Source organism: Mesoplodon bidens (assembly GCF_964165515.1).
Source record: "Mesoplodon bidens genome assembly, chromosome: 14".
Lineage (NCBI taxonomy): Eukaryota > Metazoa > Chordata > Mammalia > Artiodactyla > Ziphiidae > Mesoplodon > Mesoplodon bidens.
Genome location: NC_138170.1, coordinates 10,170,976 through 10,189,433, shown reverse-complemented (window position 1 = coordinate 10,189,433; position 18,458 = coordinate 10,170,976). Strand labels below are relative to the sequence as shown.

The 18,458-nt window shown below is 57.0% G+C and overlaps 1 protein-coding gene and 1 pseudogene across 3 annotated transcripts in view; both read left to right on the top strand.

Annotated features, from left to right (window-relative positions):
• The window catches only part of POLR1A (RNA polymerase I subunit A), a 78,311-nt gene extending 66,530 nt beyond the window's left edge, over positions 1-11,781 (top strand). For both annotated transcript variants that reach the window (XM_081253850.1, XM_081253849.1), the window contains exons 28-34: positions 4,533-4,659; positions 6,165-6,275; positions 6,819-7,109; positions 7,830-8,030; positions 9,199-9,316; positions 9,800-9,964; positions 10,348-11,781. In XM_081253850.1, the coding sequence (XP_081109976.1) occupies positions 4,533-4,659; positions 6,165-6,275; positions 6,819-7,109; positions 7,830-8,030; positions 9,199-9,316; positions 9,800-9,964; positions 10,348-10,448 (1,114 nt within the window). In that variant the 3' untranslated portion in view covers positions 10,449-11,781. The remainder of the gene's footprint in view (positions 1-4,532; positions 4,660-6,164; positions 6,276-6,818; positions 7,110-7,829; positions 8,031-9,198; positions 9,317-9,799; positions 9,965-10,347) is intronic.
• A 409-nt stretch (positions 11,782-12,190) lies between these two features.
• LOC308628039 lies at positions 12,191-17,306 on the top strand (annotated as a pseudogene). The gene is made up of 2 exons: positions 12,191-12,196; positions 16,844-17,306. The product of its transcript is annotated as an uncharacterized misc_RNA (transcript).
• The last annotated feature ends 1,152 nt before the right edge of the window (positions 17,307-18,458 follow it).

Genomic DNA, 18,458 nt, shown 5'->3' with positions numbered 1-18,458 from the left:
CACCTGACCCTGGATCGTGGTGCGCAGACTCAGATGGCTGCGGGGCCGGCAGGTGAGAAGGCCGGTGAGGCAGGTTGGGGGTCCCCGTCCGCCTGGAGAGCATGTCACCGGCCTCAAGCGGGCAGGGATGTGGGCCAGGGTGCCCAGACCTTCTGATTCAGAAAAATAAGAAGAAAACCGCCTCTCTTTTTTCTTTCTTTGGCTGTTTGTTTGCTTTTACTTTTTATAGATAAATCTTCTCTAATTTGTAAGCATTGGCAACTACTTCATATCTTTTTAAAAGCCTGGTGAGGGGACTTCCTGGTGGTCCAGTGGTTAAGACTCTCCGCTTCCAATGCAGGGGGCACAGCTTCAATCCCTGGTCAGGGAACTAAGATCCCACATGCCACGGTGCACAGCCAAAAGAGTAACTAACTAACTAAATTAATTAATGAAAAAAAAAAAAAGCCTGGTGAGGCTGAAATAGATCCATATGTCAGCAGGATTTGGCCACGGACCACTAAGCACTGTCTTCAGTCTAGAACAGCCCTCAGGTTTTCTGGAGCTGCTAGGAAGTAGAGAACTGATGGTAGAGTCGAGGCAGGACGTCTGTGCGCTCAGTCATCCCACAGATACTTACTGAGGGATGCCCACTCACAGGCTAGGCCCCGGGGCAGTGTGGCTGGGAGGGAGTGACTGTCCTGCCCTCACCTGAAGATGTGGACTGGCTGCAGCCTGGCCCCCTAAGCAGGTGGTATGTAGGATGGCAGGTGTCGTGGTAGATGAGCTTGGACGTGAACTCAGCCCTTTGGACGGGGGAGCTTGCTGGGCCTCGGAAGCACCTATGTCGCTCTTCGCCTGGGTGGAGGAGGCTCGTTTTATCAGGCAGGCCCGGTGCTCTCGGGGTGCTGGGTCACGTCGCAAGAGACCTGTCTGTGCCCCAGCTGCCGGCTCATTAATTAACCGGGAGGAACATCACTCCCAGGCGTGCCGCTGTTTGTGCTGGCCAGGCGGCCCTTTTCTGAGAAATCGGAATTCGGATCACGTGGCCTCCTGAGAATTACCAAGAGCAGGCGGAGTCTGCGATCTGCCCCATTTCTATGCATCTCAGGTGTAGGCCTGCCAAGCAGGTAGGTCCCATGAGGCGTGCCCCAGGCTGTGCTCAGAGTTCTTTCTCTTTACATTGCCTTGGGGAATTGAAAATTCATCACTTTTAAAAAATTTCTTCTTGGTAAGGAAGAGCCCTGGCTTCTTCCTAGTGGTGAAAGACTTAGCTCCTTTGTATTAGGCTTGTGCACTTGAAAAGCTGTGATGAACAAAGCCATGTGCAGTCGCGCCTGGTGGAGCTGCCCTGTGACTTGGGCAGGGGGGCCAGAGAGGGAGCAGCACGTGGAAGGGGTTGTGGTTGGGCTGCCTTTGCCAGGCCCGGGCAGCGAAGCAGCCTCACGCAGGCCCCCTGGAGACCACACGGGGATGGGGGTGTGCCTTCAGAAGAGGGGACCGCCCCCCCCCCCCGCCGGGAGCGTTTTCTTTTTCCTTTCTCCCTTCCTTCTCCCTTCCCTCCTCTCTCATCTCCACCCCCTTTTCTCTCTCTTCCCCTTTTCCCTCCCTTTCTTCCCTTCCTCTGTCCCAGCTGTGGGATCTTGAGACTCTTTTGACACAGATTGGAGAAAGAAAAAATAGAGACACAGAGGCGCTTCCCTAGATGGAGGTGTATAAGCCGTGAAGCTCCTCTCAGTATCTGCCCTGGCGCCCATCCCTTTGGATATGTGTGTACATGATCTGGGAGGTGGGCCGGGGTGGTGAGATGGCAGGAGTACCGAGCTAGGAGGCAGGGGCGTGAGTTCCGGCCTCCGGTCCCCAGCCGTGTAACACCGGGCCAGCAGTCTGTGGCCAGAGCTTCTGTGAGTCTGACTCCACAAACAGCAGGTGGTGGAGCTGTTGGCAGGCACCTTCGGAAACAGCCGAGGGTCATGTTCCCTGCTGGTAATTATTTATGTGGGACGGAGGTTTCTCTGCAGCTGCCCCCCTCCGGTTCCCCCTCAGTTGCCACATTCTGACAAACAGCACGACCTTCACAGAGCAGTCACTGTGGGCCTCCGGTTTCCTGGCTCTGGGCAAAATCACAGAAGGCCAGACTCTTTGTACCCCCGGGAGAGCTTCTGGCACCCAAGTGACATGCCTGCCACTTACCGTTCAGGGGGTTATTCTCCTTTCTCACCTCCTGTCACATTCTGCACTCGTCCTGTTCACCAGAAGAGGCAGGCAGGGTAGAAAGGATTTGCACGGGGGGACGGTTAGGGAAGGTCTCTTGGGGGGTTCCGTCTGCGCTTAGACCCCACCGTGGGCCTGGGCGCGGCTCCAGCAGGTCGACGGGAGGCTGGGGAAATTGATGGTGGCGCACATGGCCCGAACAGAAGCCCAACGATGCACGTGCAGGGGGTGGGAGCAGGTGGGGGATTGGGGTTGAGGCCAGTTGCGGGGATTGAAGTGCTGGCGGGGGAGCCTCAGAGGGGTGATGTCACCTGAGGGGACAGGCCGGGGCGGCAGCCCCACAGCAGAGGGAGGCGACAAGCAGCTTCTGTGTGCGGCGGCAGCCCAGCGTCACACCCCGTCCACGTCATCTCGCGCCCTGCAGTCTGCGCTGCAGGCTCAGGCGTGGGGCAGGGGCGGTCCCAACACTTACAGACGGGGTCAAGGCCCTCGTCTGTCTCTGTCTCCAGACTCTGGCAGAACAGAGACTTGAACCGGAGCCTGTCCTTTCGGAAACATCTCTGCCGCGCCGTCCTCCCGGGTGGACCGTATCTTTCTAAAGTCAAGCCGGGCTTCCCCCCCGTCTGGCCCTCTGGTCCCTGTCCACAGCACCTGGTCACCAGGCTCTTCCTTGGATCGGTGGTGAGGAGGCTTTCTTCTGCCAAGGGTAGAAGCTCAGCCAAAACCCTGCACAACTTTAAAACGTTGGGAAAAAAAAAAAATAGTGGGGAGAAAGAGTAGCAGTCTTCTGTTTTTAATGAACAAAATAGTACACGTCTGACCTGCCTGCTTCTCCAGTTAAAGCTCTAAGTGCCTGTCTTTTCATCCTTGCTTTGCCCTCAGGGCTGGTACATTGGTGGGCCCATCATAGGCGCTCGGAGAACACAGGAAGGCTGGCTGGGCAGATGAGGAACTGCTACTTTATATAATTAAAAGAAGGCTGTTTGATGGGCCTCCCTGGTGGCGCAGTGGTTGAGAGTCCGCCTGCCGATGCAGGGGACGCGGGTTCGTGCCCCGGTCTGGGAGGATCCCATGTGCCGCGGAGCGGCTGGGCCCGTGAGCCGTGGCCGCTGGGCCTGCGCATCCGGAGCCTGTGCTCCGCAACGGGAGAGGCCACAACAGTGAGAGGCCCGCGTACCGCAAAAAAAAAAAAAAAAAAAAAAAAAAAAGAAGGCTGTTTGATGTGCTGCTATGGCCTGATGCAGAAGACAGGCAAGAGGTTATATGAAGAACGGAGCAGGGGGCGGGAGACAGGGTGAGGCCCAGACGAAGCAATAAATAGACAACTCAGGAGGAAGGGCCCAGGGGCCAGGAAAGGTCCTCTGGGCTCTGCTTCAAGGTGGTCCTTTTTTTTTTTGCGGTACGCGGGCCTCTCACTGCTGTGGCTTCTCCCGTTGCGGAGCACAGGCTCCGGACGCGCAGGCTCAGCGGCCATGGCTCACGGGCCCAGCCGCTCTGCGGCATGTGGGATCTTCCCAGACCGGGGCACGAACCCATGTCCCCTGCATCGGCAGGCGGACTCAACCACTGCGCCACCAGGGAAGCCCCAAAGTTGGTCCTTTTAAATTGGTTTCTGATGGATTCCATGGATTCATTAGAACGAAACCATGATTTACTGTCGACATGATTTACTGCCACAAAGTAAGTTATCACCGCCTTGGAGATCCCGATAAGCTCTTCCACATCTTAGTTCTCTCATCAAATTGTCGGGGGTCCCACACCAAGGAGACAGGAGTTGCCAGCCCCGAGCAGTGCCACTTCCTGGAGATGCGGTAGACGGCGGGCTGGGGGCGGCCCTCGTCCCGGCCTGGACTTCCCTCTCCCGCTGCAGGCCCTGCCACCCTAGTTAGACGGCCACCGCACAGCACCAAGAACTGTCACTTGCTGAGCAGCCAGCCTGCCAGGCCCCATGACACATATCGGATGTGGGGTTGTTCCTAATCCCTAAAGCAAGACTGCATGGTATCTCTGAATACCCGCGTTTTCCGGACGAGAGAGGTAAAGCTCAGGAGACCATCTGTGGTGATGGAGGCCACGCACCCTGGGAGTGGCAGGGCACGTATTCAGTCCAGGCCTGTTGGGTGTGGAGCAGTGTTCCTTCCGATGCGCCGTATGCCACCCAGAAACAGCAGGATGGGGAAGAGTGAGCTGAGGGGAGGGGCAGGGTCTCCGTCTCCTGTAGAAGTCCCCAGCGTCACCCTAGGTGGGTGTGAGATCCTTAGAGCGTCCTGTCCCCCCAGTGAGGGGAGAATGGAGGTGCTGGTACTGAACGGGGCTGCGTGGCTTTCTTCTCGTTTCAGATTCTTTAAAATCCTGATGGAATCCATCAGAAAGAAGAACAGTAAAGCATCAGCTTTCAGAAGTGTAAACACGCGGAGAGCTACCCAGCGGGATCTAGACAACGCAGGCGAGTCGGAGAGGAGTCGGGTGAGCGAGTCCCCTGAGGGCCCCTTGGGGAGGGTCCAGGGCCGGGAAGCACATCGGTGGTGGCTCACTGAGTCAGTTCTCCTAGGACGGCTCTGTGACCATCCCTGGTGCCCCTGGAGCCCCTTCCTGCTGTCGGCCCATCTCTCCACTTACCTTAGCATTTATCCACCGTTCTGAGAGAAAAGCAACATTTCCTTCTAGAGTGTGGCGGGCCATGCCGGGCAGCATCGTCTGCCTGGCCCTGGGCGAGGGCCCCAGGTCATCCATCTCTCTGCTCTCAGGGACCCCTCTGTCTCTGATTCTTTTTCTCCTGAGGTTAGACTCAAAGTAATGGTACCCACTGAGGTCTTGGAAGTTCTTTTTCTGGTTTCATTCACTCTGCTTTGACTTACCTAGGCCAGATGAATTGAGGCCCACGGAGTACTGGGCAAGGACCAGAGAGGCATTTTGAAGCCGGGAAGTTGGGCTACAGTGACAAAAAAGGATAGAGCCAGGGAAGAACCAGTGGAGGCAAAACAGTCCAGGAATGGTGGTACCTCATCTGTCAAGAGGCCCAGGAGCGGCGTGGGGCAGGTCCCTGGGTGTCATCTGAGCCGGCAGTTGGTAGCGCTGTGCTGTGCTTGGACAGGGCCACAACAAAGACTGGTCCTGTCTTTCCCGGCTCAGTGACCTCAGCTATGTCACCTCCTCTCTCTGGACCTGTCTCCTTATCCCTAAAATGAAGGCCTGGCCTACCTAGAGAGAGAGAGAGTGCCAGGTCTCCTGCCCCGGGGTCTACCAGTTGGCTAACTCAAGCACAGATGGGCACGGGATGTCTTTGAAAGATGCCCAGTCTTAATTCTCAAATCACCCAGAAGGAGACTATAGGGAACTAGCAGCCAAGGCCAGGAGAAAGGTATAAATATTTGGCTTTTAAAATACCAAGACAGGGCTTCCCTGGTGGCGCAGTGGTTGGGAGTCCGCCTGCCGATGCAGGGGACACAGGTTCGTGCCCCGGTCCGGGAAGATCCCACGTGCCGCAGAGCGGCTGGGCCCGTGAGCCATGGCCACTGGGCCTGCGCGTCCGGAGCCTGTGCTCCGCAACGGGAGAGGCCACAACAGTGAGAGGCCTGCATACTGCAAAAAATAATAATAATAATAATACCAAGACAACTCTTTCTCTTCATCTCCACCCATAACAAAAATACTTGGAATAACACCTTCTTTTAATGACTTGAAAAGCCTTGGCACTTCCTTTCTTTTTTTTTCTTTTTTTTTCTCTTTTTTAAATGCAAGATATTGCGAGTGGTACGTGTAAAGATGTAGGGTGCAGAGAAAGAAGCGTGGAGTCCAGGGGTGGGTAGGGGGGTCGGTAGATGGATAGTTGGCAAGCTGATAGGTGGCTGAACGATGATGAGTGGATGGGTGGGTGGGCAGGTGGGTGGCTGGGTGAGTGTGTTGGGTGGAGAGATGGATTCACCAGGGTATTAGAGCTCATCTTTCTCTTTCTTGTCCCCAAACCCCAGGGAGAGCAGGAGGGCGACGAGGAAGAGGAGGGGCACATCGTGGATGCCGAAGCTGAGGAGGGAGACGCTGATGCCTCAGACGCCAAACGCAAGGAGAAACAAGAGGAGGAGGTGAGTGGACTCTGAGGTGACCCCTTTGTCACAGATGAGGGCTCGCCCCCTGGTGCATAAGGCCACGCCTCTGCGTCGTGCTGGAACCATCAGGAGCACCATCTGGTACTCATGGGGTGGCGGATGGGCAAGGGCTGGCCATCCCTGCGTCTGAATCAGATTCAAGGACCCAGAGGCCTTTGGCAGGGGGAGGAAGTCAGGCCGCCTCCTGTCTTTGCCATGAAAATACCTCCTTCTGCCCGTTACTGGTCCTCCACTGCCATGGTTGCTGCCAGGACAGAGGGCGGTGTGGCAGGGCTGAGCGGCTCCACAGGTGAGAGCTAGAGGCGCGGGGGGGGGGGGTTCAGCTTAGAGGAGGGGGCCCTGGGGCTGAGGGGCTGGCATCCCCAGGGGAAGCCAGGAGGATGGCAGCCGGGCCGACGGAGCAGGCGGGGCCGGGGTCAGCCAGCAGCCGAGGCCTCTGCAGAGGCGCCTGTTGTGCAGGCCAAGTCCAGACGGCTGGTGGGGCCCGAGTGACGCGGCCTGCGCTCCGCCCCCCACCAGGTCGATTACGAGAGTGAGGAGGAGGAGGAGGAGGACGGCGAGGACCTGCAGGAGGGAGGGGCCGTCCTCGGGGAAGGCGTTCCCCAGGCCCAGGCGCAGGAGGAGGAGGGGGGCTCAGGCCCCGAGGAGGACTCGCTCTCCGCCACCCCCCTGGCGCGGCCGTGGAAGCCCCCCCGCAGCCGGGAGCCCCAGGACGCCGAGGCGGTGGAGCGCCGGGTGCGGGCCGTGCGCGAGTGCCACCCGTTCATAGAGGACTACCAGTACGACACCCAGGGCGGCCTGTGGTGCCAGGTCAGTGCCGGCTGCTCGCGTCTCCCCCCCGGGTCCCTTAAAGAGGCTGGGGACAGCTGCGCACCTGCCGCCCCCGGTCATGGCCTCGCACGTTCGACTTTCACACCCTCGTGGGCCAGTCCTCTCGCTGCGCGGGGACCTGAGCCACCAGACCCCACGGGTGCTTTCACGTTGTACTTCAGGCCTCGGCACAACACGTGTGTTAACGTGTATCCGTTGTCATAGAGCCCGGCAGAGACACTTCACTCCTCACACCGTCTTTGTTCCTGGTCCCCAGCTTCAGCATTGCAGTGTTCCCTGAGAGACTCGGTGGCTTGGGTGCCTGCACGTCTACACACAGACTCGCTTTTTAATCCTTTCCTTCAATCCGATTCATTGGTTCCTAAGTAGTAGCGTGGGTACGAAGCCTTGACCGGGATTGCACACGTGAGAGGACACGTGATGTGCTCTGTGGTGACTGAAAGGGTATCACGGGTGGTGTGAGTGGATGTGATTTTCACTGTTCTCACCGACATCTGTGAAAACGTTGCTCTCAGCAGGCTGGAGGTGACTGCCGTGTGGCCACGAAGGCACCCAGCGTTCACGGGCCCGGCCCGCCCCCCGCTCGCCCCAGCAGGGCCGCGGCGTTCCCTAGTGGGGCTCCAGAGGTGTCTCCCGGGGAGCCCGGGCGGTGGGTCTGGGCGGCCCTCTCCCCGGCCCCAGCTCTCCCTCCTCTTGCAGGTGGTGGTGAAACTCCCTCTCGTCAAGGTCACCTTTGACGTGAGCTCCCTGGTAGTGTCCCTGGCCCAAGGCGCCGTCGTCTACGCGACCAGGGGCATCACGAGGTGCCTCCTGAACGAAACCACCAACAGCAAGAACGAGAAGGAGCTCGTCTTGAACACAGAAGGCATCAACCTGCCGGAGCTGTTCAAGTACGCCGAGGTATGCGGCCCCGCTCCCTCCGGGGCCGTTCGCGCTCCCAGCCCGGGGTCCCCAAACCGAGTCTGCACCTTCCGGCCCACCTCTCGGGGATCCCCGATGCACGTGAGCCTGGTAAGGCTTGCAGTACGGAACTGGGTTAACTTTACGGAACCCAGAGTTTCCCAAGTCACTTTGAGTACGGTTTCTTCTCCTTGAAATTAAAACCTTCCCGAAGTAGACTCGTAAGAAGTAGTTTTCTGAGTCGCTGGCCTGGGGGCTGCTCACTTTACCGGGTGAAGGAGGCCCTGGGTGTAGAGGGGCCCCGCCCCCCACGCCCGGCAGAGGCCTGTGCGCCCTGTTCCGCCTGCTCCCCCACCCTCTCCTCTGGGCTCTCTCCTGCTTCCCCCCCGCTTCACCGGGCCTCCCAGAACCTTCCGAGGTGCTCTCGACCCGTGGGCGCATTTTCCCCACAGAATTCTGAGTTGCCGGGACTCTGAGTGCCGACACTCTTCCCTAGTCCGCGTGCACCAAGCTGGCGAGGCTCTCCGGCCTCACGCGCCCCCCCCGCACAGCACTGCCCCACTAAGGCCCCTTCTGCCCCGGAGCCTCTCACGGGCCGCTTTCCCGGAGGACACAGCAGGCAGGGCTCATGCCTCCCAAGAGCCAGCCACTGACAGGCCAAGCTCTGCGTCGTGCTCGTGGGATTTGTCCAGACGAGGCCAGGCAGGCCACCAGGGTCTCTGCTGTTGCCTCTGGGGGTGACCTGCCACAGTGCAGAGCCACCGTGGGCCCCCCGGGGCAGCCGACCTGGAGCCCCAGGCCCCTGATGGGGCCCGGCTGACCCCCGTGCCTGGGGGAGGCGTTTGGGTCTCTGCTGAGGAACTTGCCTCGCCTCCCAGGGGAAGCCTCCATCCTAGGAAACAGGTCTCTCTGTTAAACAGACAAACACCTTTCTTCCTGTTGACTGTGAAGCGGGTACCAGGTCACCCTCTGGCCCTGGTGATGACGAGACAGACCTTGGGGCCCGGCCAGCGCGCTGTCGGTAGCTCTGCCTACACTGTTGCCTTTCGCTAGTCCTGGGCCAGCTTGCCACCACTTTGTCATCAGCTGCGCTTGAGCGCCAGCCAAGGAGGGGGGGCGGCAGAAAGAAGGCCAGGCCCTCCAGACCAACCCCTCCGGCCTCCCCCAGGTCCTGGATCTGCGCCGCCTCTATTCCAACGACATCCATGCCATGGCCAGCACGTACGGCATCGAGGCCGCGCTGCGGGTGATAGAGAAGGAGATCAAGGATGTGTTCGCCGTGTACGGTAAGAGGGGCTGCGGGCGGCGCTCAGGAGGTCCCGGGGTGTCACTCCAGGTCCTCAGGGAACTGAAATAGGGGCACGGTGAGCATGGAGCCCGTAGGGGATCCTCAGAGCCACCGTGGAGAGGGAGTCCCTTGTGGCTCAGTCTTGTCAGTCCCGTCCCCGAGGCCTCCTAGCGTGTTTCTCGTCTGCTGGCCTCTGAGGGAGAGTCTGCTTCCTCATCCTGCCTTCAGGGTTTCAGTTCCCAAGTGCAAACAGTGCTTTAGGGTCTCGTGTCCTGCAAGGCTGCTTCCCGCGCTGCTGGATGGAAGTGGAGAGAGATGGTGGAGACCTCGGGGAGGGAGGGCTGCCCACCGAGCTCGGGGGTTAGGGAGCTGAGTGAGAAGGTGACGGAGCTGGAGGGGGGCGCCCTGTGTCACGTGACGCTGCGCCCACCGTCCCCTCGTCACTGCTTAACCCTCCCTTCGGTTGCCGCCCATGTGACAGGCATCGCGGTCGACCCCCGCCACCTCTCCCTGGTCGCTGACTACATGTGCTTCGAGGGTGTTTACAAGCCCCTGAACCGCTTCGGGATCCGGTCGAACTCCTCCCCGCTGCAGCAGATGACGTTTGAGACCAGCTTCCAGTTTCTGAAGCAGGCCACCATGATGGGTCAGTCGTGGGCAGGTGCCCTTGGCCTCCCCTCTCCTGAGTCTGCTCTGGGCAGACGGGCTCGTCCCTCAGGCACCTCTCCACACGCCTCGCACGCAGGGGAGATCTTGGCATCTCACTGCGGGAAGCAGCTGGCAGGCGCGGGCAGCACATGGGAGAGCTGCCTCTGCCTTTTGGAGGAGAGGGAGAGGGTCTTCTTCTCTTTGAAACGCAGGAGCAGCGCGGCCTCGTTCCCATCACACCCCGAGCCTCAGCACCACCGCTCGTGGCCTCGGAGGTGCCCCACCCGCCCAGCCTCAGTGCTGAGTGCCGCCCCCCGTCGCCTTCCACCACCCCCGACTTCTCCCTCAGCCGCCTAACAAGCACTCTCGTGTCTCTCCCAGGATCCCACGATGAGCTGAGGTCCCCGTCAGCCTGCCTCGTGGTCGGGAAGGTCGTCAAGGGCGGGACAGGCCTCTTCGAGCTCAAGCAGCCCCTGAGATAGCAGCCCCTGCGCACTGGCCACCTGGCCTGCCCGTCACGGGAGAGGACCAGGAGACCGGAGTCCCGGGCAGTTCCTGGGGACGGTGCAGAGCCCGGCAGTGACTTTGGGGGGTCCAGAACGCAGCCGGCCTCTGGGCTGGACCGGCTTCACCTGGAAAGCGGCTACATTGCTCATCCTCGCCCCTCCCCATCTCAGGATGCGTACGAGGTCCACCAAGTCCCCCAAGCCCCTCCGCGGCGGCCGGGCCTCCCCCTGTGCTGCAGGAGGCCTTGGAGGTGGAACCCCTGGCCACCCCCAGGGTAGGGGCGTGAGGTCTCAGTGCTGTGAACAGCCAGTGACTGCAGGCAGGCTCCCTGCAGGCTCACGACGAGTGGGGGCCCTGCTGCTGCATGGCCTGTGCCTTCTGGCTGCACCAGCCCCTGGGGACAGGTTCCCAAGGAGGCCCCTGCTAAGGCTCTTTCTCTGGAACAAGCACAGGATGGTGGAGACCTCTACCCACCCAGCTTCCGTGCCTGAGGTGGAGCCCTGGCCCTGCTGGCATGCGGCTACGTGTCCTTCTGAACCAGATCAGCCCTGAGTCCGGGGCTGGTCTCTTCAGGGCCCCAGCGGCTCACCCCCAGACATAAAACCCTGGATCCCCAGCAGGGCTGCACCGCTTGAGCGAGTTGCCCGGCTGTCTTTCCTATCTCTGCTCTCAAGCCAGCACTGAGGCCTGCGTCCCTGTATAGCCTCTTCCCCATCCGGGGTCATCCGGGCTCCCTTGACCTCTGGTACCAGCAGCAAGGGGCCCTGCCATGGACAGAAAAGTCAGAGGACTTGCACCGAGGCTTTGTAAAACCAGAGGCTGTTTCTATTTTTGTCTAATGTTATTCCAACTCAGGCTGAGTAATAAACATCACTGGAACTAGCTGTTGGGAGGAAAAAAGTCTAAAAGACTGCGGGCTTTTTGGTTTTGTTCTTTGCTGTTTGGTTTGTGGTTTCTACATCTGTGACTTGAGAGCCTGGGACTGGAATTACTCAGCACAGTCACATCTCGGATTCCTCTTCCTGTTTTTTTGGCAGAGGACGTGGAGGGAGAGCTCAGCCCTGGCAGCCTCCTGCTCTGACCCCAGCCTGGCCCTGTGGTGTCCCCCTTCCACAGCCAGCTTCTGGCCCTGAGGCCAGGAGAGCAGAAGCCAGTGGGAAGGAGCTAGCTTTGTGTGTCCGGGCTGGGAAGGGAGGCCTCGCCTGGGGAGAGTCACCATGCTGCTCCCTCCAGGTACGTGATGACGGGACCCAGCCTGTGTATCCTGTGCCCACACTGGAGAAAACCTGGCAGAAACAGGGTTCACCTGGGACTTCCCTGGCAGTCCAGTGGTTAGGACTCCGCGCTTCCACTGCAGGGGGCGCAGGTCCGCTCCCTGGTTGGGGAACTAAGATCCCGCGTGCTGCACAGCGTGGCCAAAAAAAAAAAAGAAATAGGGTTCAACCAGGGCTTGGGTACAGAGGATTATGGACAGCTTCTGAGGGGCGCAGGAAGAAGGATCAGGATGGAATCCGCACCACAGGTGAAGATGTGCTCTCTGGGTGTTAAAGGACCAATTTATAACCTGATGATTTCCACTCATACTGGACTGTGGGAGAGGGCCTTCAGAGGAGGTCACAGGGTACCCATTGGACAAATGAGCATGTGGTTACCTGGCCCTAGCGCTTGGCATGAGCACTTGAGTGTCATGGCTTAGCCCCACCTGGGAACTGAGGGTATGGAGGTGAGGAAGCGAGCCCCAGACGTGGGCAGGGCCGACGTGCTTGCTGAAGTCAGACCCCTGACCTGCGTTGGGAGGGGGGTGACGGCCCCCTGTCCTTCCTGCCCGACTATCCATGCATGTCCTGGGCAGCTCCGTTCTATGCGTGTTTCTCTCCTGGGAGACCTCCCCCTGGTTTGTAAGCAGACGTTCCAGGCTTGCACGTCTTGGCAGACCAGGACGCCCTTTCTCCCCTATGGGATGTACACGCTCACTTCAGTGCCACTCTTTGTTCAGAAGCCTCTGGTGGGGGTGGGGGGTGGCCTCCTTTGCCATTTAAGATGGCATGTCCTGTGGAATATTCTCAGTATTGTAAAGGCTCCTCTCAGAGGGCAAAGTTGATTTTTGGAGAGAGCCACAAGTAGGTCCAAGTCAAATCTGATGAAGAGAATAGATCAAGCGGCATGATTTTTTTTTAATATTTACCAACTTCATTTCTTTTATTATTTTTTTAATTTTTTTATTATTTTGGCTGTGCCACGCGGCTTATGGGATCTTAGTTTCACACCCAGGGATTGCACCCACACCCTCAGCGGTGAAAGCACAGAGTCCTAACCACTGGCCCGCCAAGGAATTCCCCTGAATGATCTTTTTTTTTTTTTAATCAAAGTGGAATGGATTGTGATTGGCGGGGGTCCCAAACTTCACAGAAGCTACGAGTTCTCGCAGACCCCCAAGGTGCTGGACCAGACACTGCTCCTGGATGTCCCCCCCCAACCCTGCCCAGACACTGCTCCTGGATGTCCCCCCCAACCCTGCCCAGACACTGCTCCTGGATGTCCCCCCCAACCCTGCCCAGACACTGCTCCTGGATGTCCCCCCCAACCCTGCCCAGACACTGCTGGATGTCCCCCCACCAACCCTGCCCAGACACTGCTCCTGGATGTCCCCCCCAACCCTGCCCAGACACTGCTCCTGGATGTCCCCCCCAACCCTGCCCCTTCGTGTATCAATTCCTACCTACTTGCTTGCTTCTGACAACAGTTAAATTTTTTAAAAATCTCCCCTCTCTAAATTCTCATCAAAAACACTACCAGCATTCCCACAGGTACCCCAGTGAGTCTTTGAGACATTTTCTACCTGAATCGAGAAGAAAACCAAGGAATGGACAAAGCCCCCTGTCCCATTCCCAGTCTGTCCCCTTCCCCCAAAATACAGGTGCCAAAATATATGTAGGTTCCGCTGGGCCTCCCTGGTCCTTTCAGGGCTGTTATAGGCCATTACTCTGATAAACGACTTCTGGTGAAAATGTGGGTTCCTTCATGTGTGCCCACCCCAGAACTAAGCTGTGGGTTTTTGTTTTTTAACTTTGGTAAAAATCACATAAAATTTACCATCTTAACCATTTTTAAAGTGTGCAGTGCAGTGACATTAAGTAGTTTCATTGTTGCATGATCATCAGGTACCTTCACTGCAAAACTAAAACTGTACCCGTTCAGTGATAACTCCCCATCCCTCCCTCCCACCAGCCCTTGATAACCACCATCCTACTTTCTGTCTCTGAATTTGACTACTGCCTGATATAGGTGGAATGAGAAGAGTATTTGTCCTTCTGTGATTGGCTTACTTAACATAATAGCCACAATGTTCATCTATGTTGTAGCATGTGTCAGAATTTCCCTCTTTCTAAGGCTGAATAGTACTCCATTGTATGTATGTACCATGTTTTGTTTATCCATTTACCTGTCAGTGGACTTCAGGGTTGCTTCCACCTTTTGGCTCTTGTGAATGATGCTGCTATGAACATAGGTGTACAAATATCTGTTAAAGTACCTACTTTCAATTATTTTCGGTTTAGACCCAGAAGCCGAATTGTTGAATCACACAGCAATTCTATTTTAATGTTTTGAAATGCTACCATACTATTTTCCACAGTGACTGAACCGTTTCACACTCCTACCAACAGTGCGCAAGGGTTCTCCACACCCTCGCCAATACTTGTTATTTTCTGTTTTGTTTTATATGTTGTATATACATAATAAAATCCATGATGAAATACCGAGGCCATCCTGATGGGCGTGAGGTGGCATTTCATCGTGGATTTGATTTGGGTTGCGGGACCCCATCAGGTGTTGGGGCCCTTAGGTGGTCTGCACCTACAGAGAGCTAGGAACCACTTAAGAAGTGTGCCTTTGTTGCTTGCCAACCCTAAAATTTTGAGTTTACGATTGATTTGGGGGCTGTAGGAGTCCAGAGAATGCTCTTGAAATAGGAAAGACCAGTCCTCAAAAGCTGGCTAGGTGACAAGTCGTCCATCAGCGACTTCTCTGCTCTGTGGCTTCACCCACTCATGAGTGGGTGGCACTGGACCGCAGCATGAGCGAACCAGTTGCCGCTCATGTTTGGGGCCATGCAGTTCAGGTGATGGATTTGCTGGTCTCTGCAGGTATCCCAAACCTGGTGTGATTTTCTTTCTCCTGCCTCGCTTACATAGGGCTCTTAGTTCAGTCACAAGCACCAAAATAGCTACAGTCTAAAATTTCAATATTTCTACACCATCAAGCCCCCATTTCGCCAAAGTCCACTTAGAACAGAGGTCCTCAACTCTGCGCATTGGAAACACCTGGAGAGCTTATAAACAGGACCAGTGTCCCAGAGATTCGGTTTTACTGAGCCTGGGGCATGAGTCTAATGTGAGCAGGGTTGAGAATCACCGACTTAGAATGAGCCTTAAGTTGTGCCGAGTCACAGCCACCCACCATCCCCTCCTATAAGCGTGTTGGCTTCTCAATGAGTGAGTCATGGACGCCAGGTTTCTCCACAAAGATCTTAAGGTCTGATCCCTGTCCTCAGAAAGCGGGAGTGCTTGTGTGCGATAAAGTTCTCATGGTGCCAAGAATACAGTGGGGTTCAAAGGACGCCTTGATCAGCTCTACCTGGGGGCTCAGCAAAGAAAGAGGTTGTGATGCTGCTTCCCGGCCCAGCACCTCAGGGCAACTGCTTTTTCAACTTACACGTTCCTACCAGCAGGGGACCTGCAGGGACAGGAGGAGGGGACACAACCAGCAAGTGTTTCTAGAAGCAGCTCCAAGAGAAGTTTCCGTTTAAAAAGCTAAGCTTGAATTATTGAATGAGGATCATGCCTCAAGTTCTTTAAGCAGCTCTTCTCTCCTCCCAGGAGAGGTAATCAGGAGCTCTGTTCAGTTGAAAACTCACAGCTCTGCTTTGTTCACAGATCCAGCGAAAGGCCAGAACCTAGTCCCAGGGGACAGAGCTGAGCACCTCAGCTCACCAGGGCTGGCTGGGCTTGGGTGTCACTGGAGCTGCTCAGCCCTTGAGCAATTGCCCCTCTCCCACCTCCTTCCCTCATCCTGCACCCACCCAATCTTGATGCCCATTGCACCGGACCCCCAAGGATGCAGGAACTACCCGGGCTCTGCCTTCACAGAGCTCATGGTCTAGGGCCCCAGACAGACGAGCCAACAGGAAATTCAGCCCATTGTGACCTGGCCAAAGGTTGAGGAAGCCACCAGGTATCACGTGAACATGCACCCGCCCACCTCCCCTGCCGTTCCGGGTAGGGCTGTTGCCCACCCAGCTGGCTGTAGCGGGGCTTTGGGGAGAGGGCAGTGTGGGGAGGACAGTGAGTGCGACAGTGAGTGGGGAGGGAGGCACTTGGGTGCTCAGAGGCCAGCAGGGAGGGAAATGAGAAAGAATCAGGAGTCCAGTCATCACCACCCTCCTCATGCACCTGCCCCCATCCAAGCTCCTCCACCTTCCATCGCCCCGCCGCCCACCTGTGGTTCAGCCTCCAGGCCTTTCTTTGCAAAGGGTGGTCAGCCCTGTTCAGAGGTCAGGCGGCCCTGCTGGCTGATGCTTTTTGGGCTGGCCGCCCAGCACTGTCCTCTCAGGGAGCCAAGCCAGCCCTGGGGCTGTGACCTCCTATGTGACAGTTTCAGACACCACAGGCCTGGGCTCCCTTTCCCTGGCCCATGGTTCTTGCCTGGAAACGTGAATCTGAAGTCCCGGTACACTCAACCAGTCGAACCTCAAAAATGTAGTTGAGCAGCGCGGCTGCATTTCAGGCAAGAAACTGAGCTGTGAAATCAAGACTCCTCTTGGAATCTCGGGTCCTCAGCTGACAGTTACTTGGCCTCTGTGTGCCTCAGTTTCCTTATCTGTAAAATAGTGATTAAAATTAACTAAGTGGGGGGCTTCCCTGGTGGCGTAGTGGTTGAGAGTCTGCCTGCCGATGCAGGGGACACGGGTTCGTGCCCTGGTCCGGGAGGATCCCACATGCCGCGGAGCGGCTGGGCCCGTGAGCCATGGCCGCTGAGCCTGCGCGTCCGGAGCCTGTGCTCCAAAACGGGAGAGGCCGCAGCGGTGAGAGGCCCGCGTACCGCAAAAAAAAATAAAATAAAATAAAATAAATGTGTTCATTAAAGCATACATACGCAGGTAAATGTTTACCTATATACCAAGTGGTTTTCAAGCAGAGGTGGGGGCCCGTTTTGCCCCCTGGACATTTGGCAGTGTCATCCTTGGTCATCACAACTGGGGAGCGGGGCATGTCATCTAGTGAGTAGAGGCCAGAGATGCTGCTACATACCCTACAATACAAGGACAGCCCCTGCACTCAAGAATTGTCCCCTCCGTTCCCCTGGCTGGCAGTGCGGAGGCCCCACGACGCCTGGAGTTACTGTAAAAGACGTGAACCAGCTGGAGTTCCTCAGAGCTCTGGCAGCCTTCCTCAGCAAGTCCGGGAAGCTTGAAAGGCCCTGAATGGGTGGACACTGTCAAGCTGGCCAAGCACAAAGAGTTCACGCCCTGTGGTTCTACACGCGAGCTGCTCCCACAGCACGGCACCTGTACCTCCGGCGTGGCGCTGGGACAGCTCCATGACCGAGATCTCTGGGGGACACGGCAGAGAAAGTGTCCTGCCCAGCCATTTCACCACAGGCTCCAAGAGCGGGGCCTGCCGGGTCCTCTGAGCCGCAGAGGGGATGAAGGTGGTGGGAAAGGACCAAGATGGGAGCTGCAAACTGACATGTTCGGGACAGAGAGATCTGGACAGGATCGCTGGACAGGTGGCCGCTGCCAACAAGAAGCATTACAACAAATGATGCTGGGTTAATAAGCTGCCTTATTCATTAAGAAAAATAAAAAAGAATTATCTGGCCCGAAATGTCAGTTGTGCCAGAGTTGAGAAAACCCTGCCACATGCACATCTATGGGGGCCAGGCGGAGGGGGGAGGGGAGGAACATTGTCTCTTTACAAAATGAAATCATTGACATTTTAGCCACTCTGAGAGGTAAACAACGCTTCTCATTGTTACGTTAACTTGCAATTCCCTATTCATAATTCTGAGCCTCTTTTCAGACATGTACTGGCTAGTCTGATTAGCACTTAAACGAGAATTGTCTACTTGTATCCTTTGCCCGTTTTGTATTGGTTGGTTTCTATTGACCTTTACTGTCAATTTTTAAGAACTCTTATTTCTTACAGATATAGATAACCTTTGTCATCTGCATTCAATACTTCCGCCCCTTCCCAAATTAAATGAGATAATACAGGCCAGAAGTTCAGTGTAGAGCCCACACTGTGGTTAAGGAGGTTCGCTGCTGGCCGCGCAGGGCCCTGCTCACCCCTAGGCTCTAGTTAGGGCAGCTGGGCGTCTTCTGAGGTACGGAGATTGACCGACAAAGCAAGCTCCCGCTCATGAGGGACCAACAGGAGGTCGGCACACAGCATCTCCATAGTGCTGGAGGGACCGTGCTAACAGCAGAATGCTCCCGAAGTCAGGAGCAGAGCTCGGAGAGGAGCCCTGCGCTCCTGCATGGCTGTTCTTAGCTGGGTCCCAGGTGCAGACACCCACCCTCCCCTGGCGCTCACCCAGGGCAGTGAGGGATACGGTTACGCTCCTCCTTCCCTGGGAACACAGGGACACAGTCAACATGTGGAGCCCCGAGGATCTGCAGCCCGACTGTGGGCGCCAGAGCCTGGGCTCCCAGCCTCCGCACTGCGCCCACCCCCTCTGCTCAGACCCCAAGGAAGGGCTTTTCGCATCAGAAGCTGCCTACGTGGAGTGTGGCTGGCAGACGGGAGGGTATCAAATGCCTCCCCCGGCCAGAGAGCACCCCTTCTGGGTGTGCCTTGCAGAGGTACAGATGGGACAGCCAGGTGCGGGGAGGGGGTCCTGTGCTTTGCCTGGCTGGGGAGTTGGCAGCTCACGAGATGAAACTGGAACAAATAAACAGCAAGCAGACACCTTAAGGAACCAAGAAC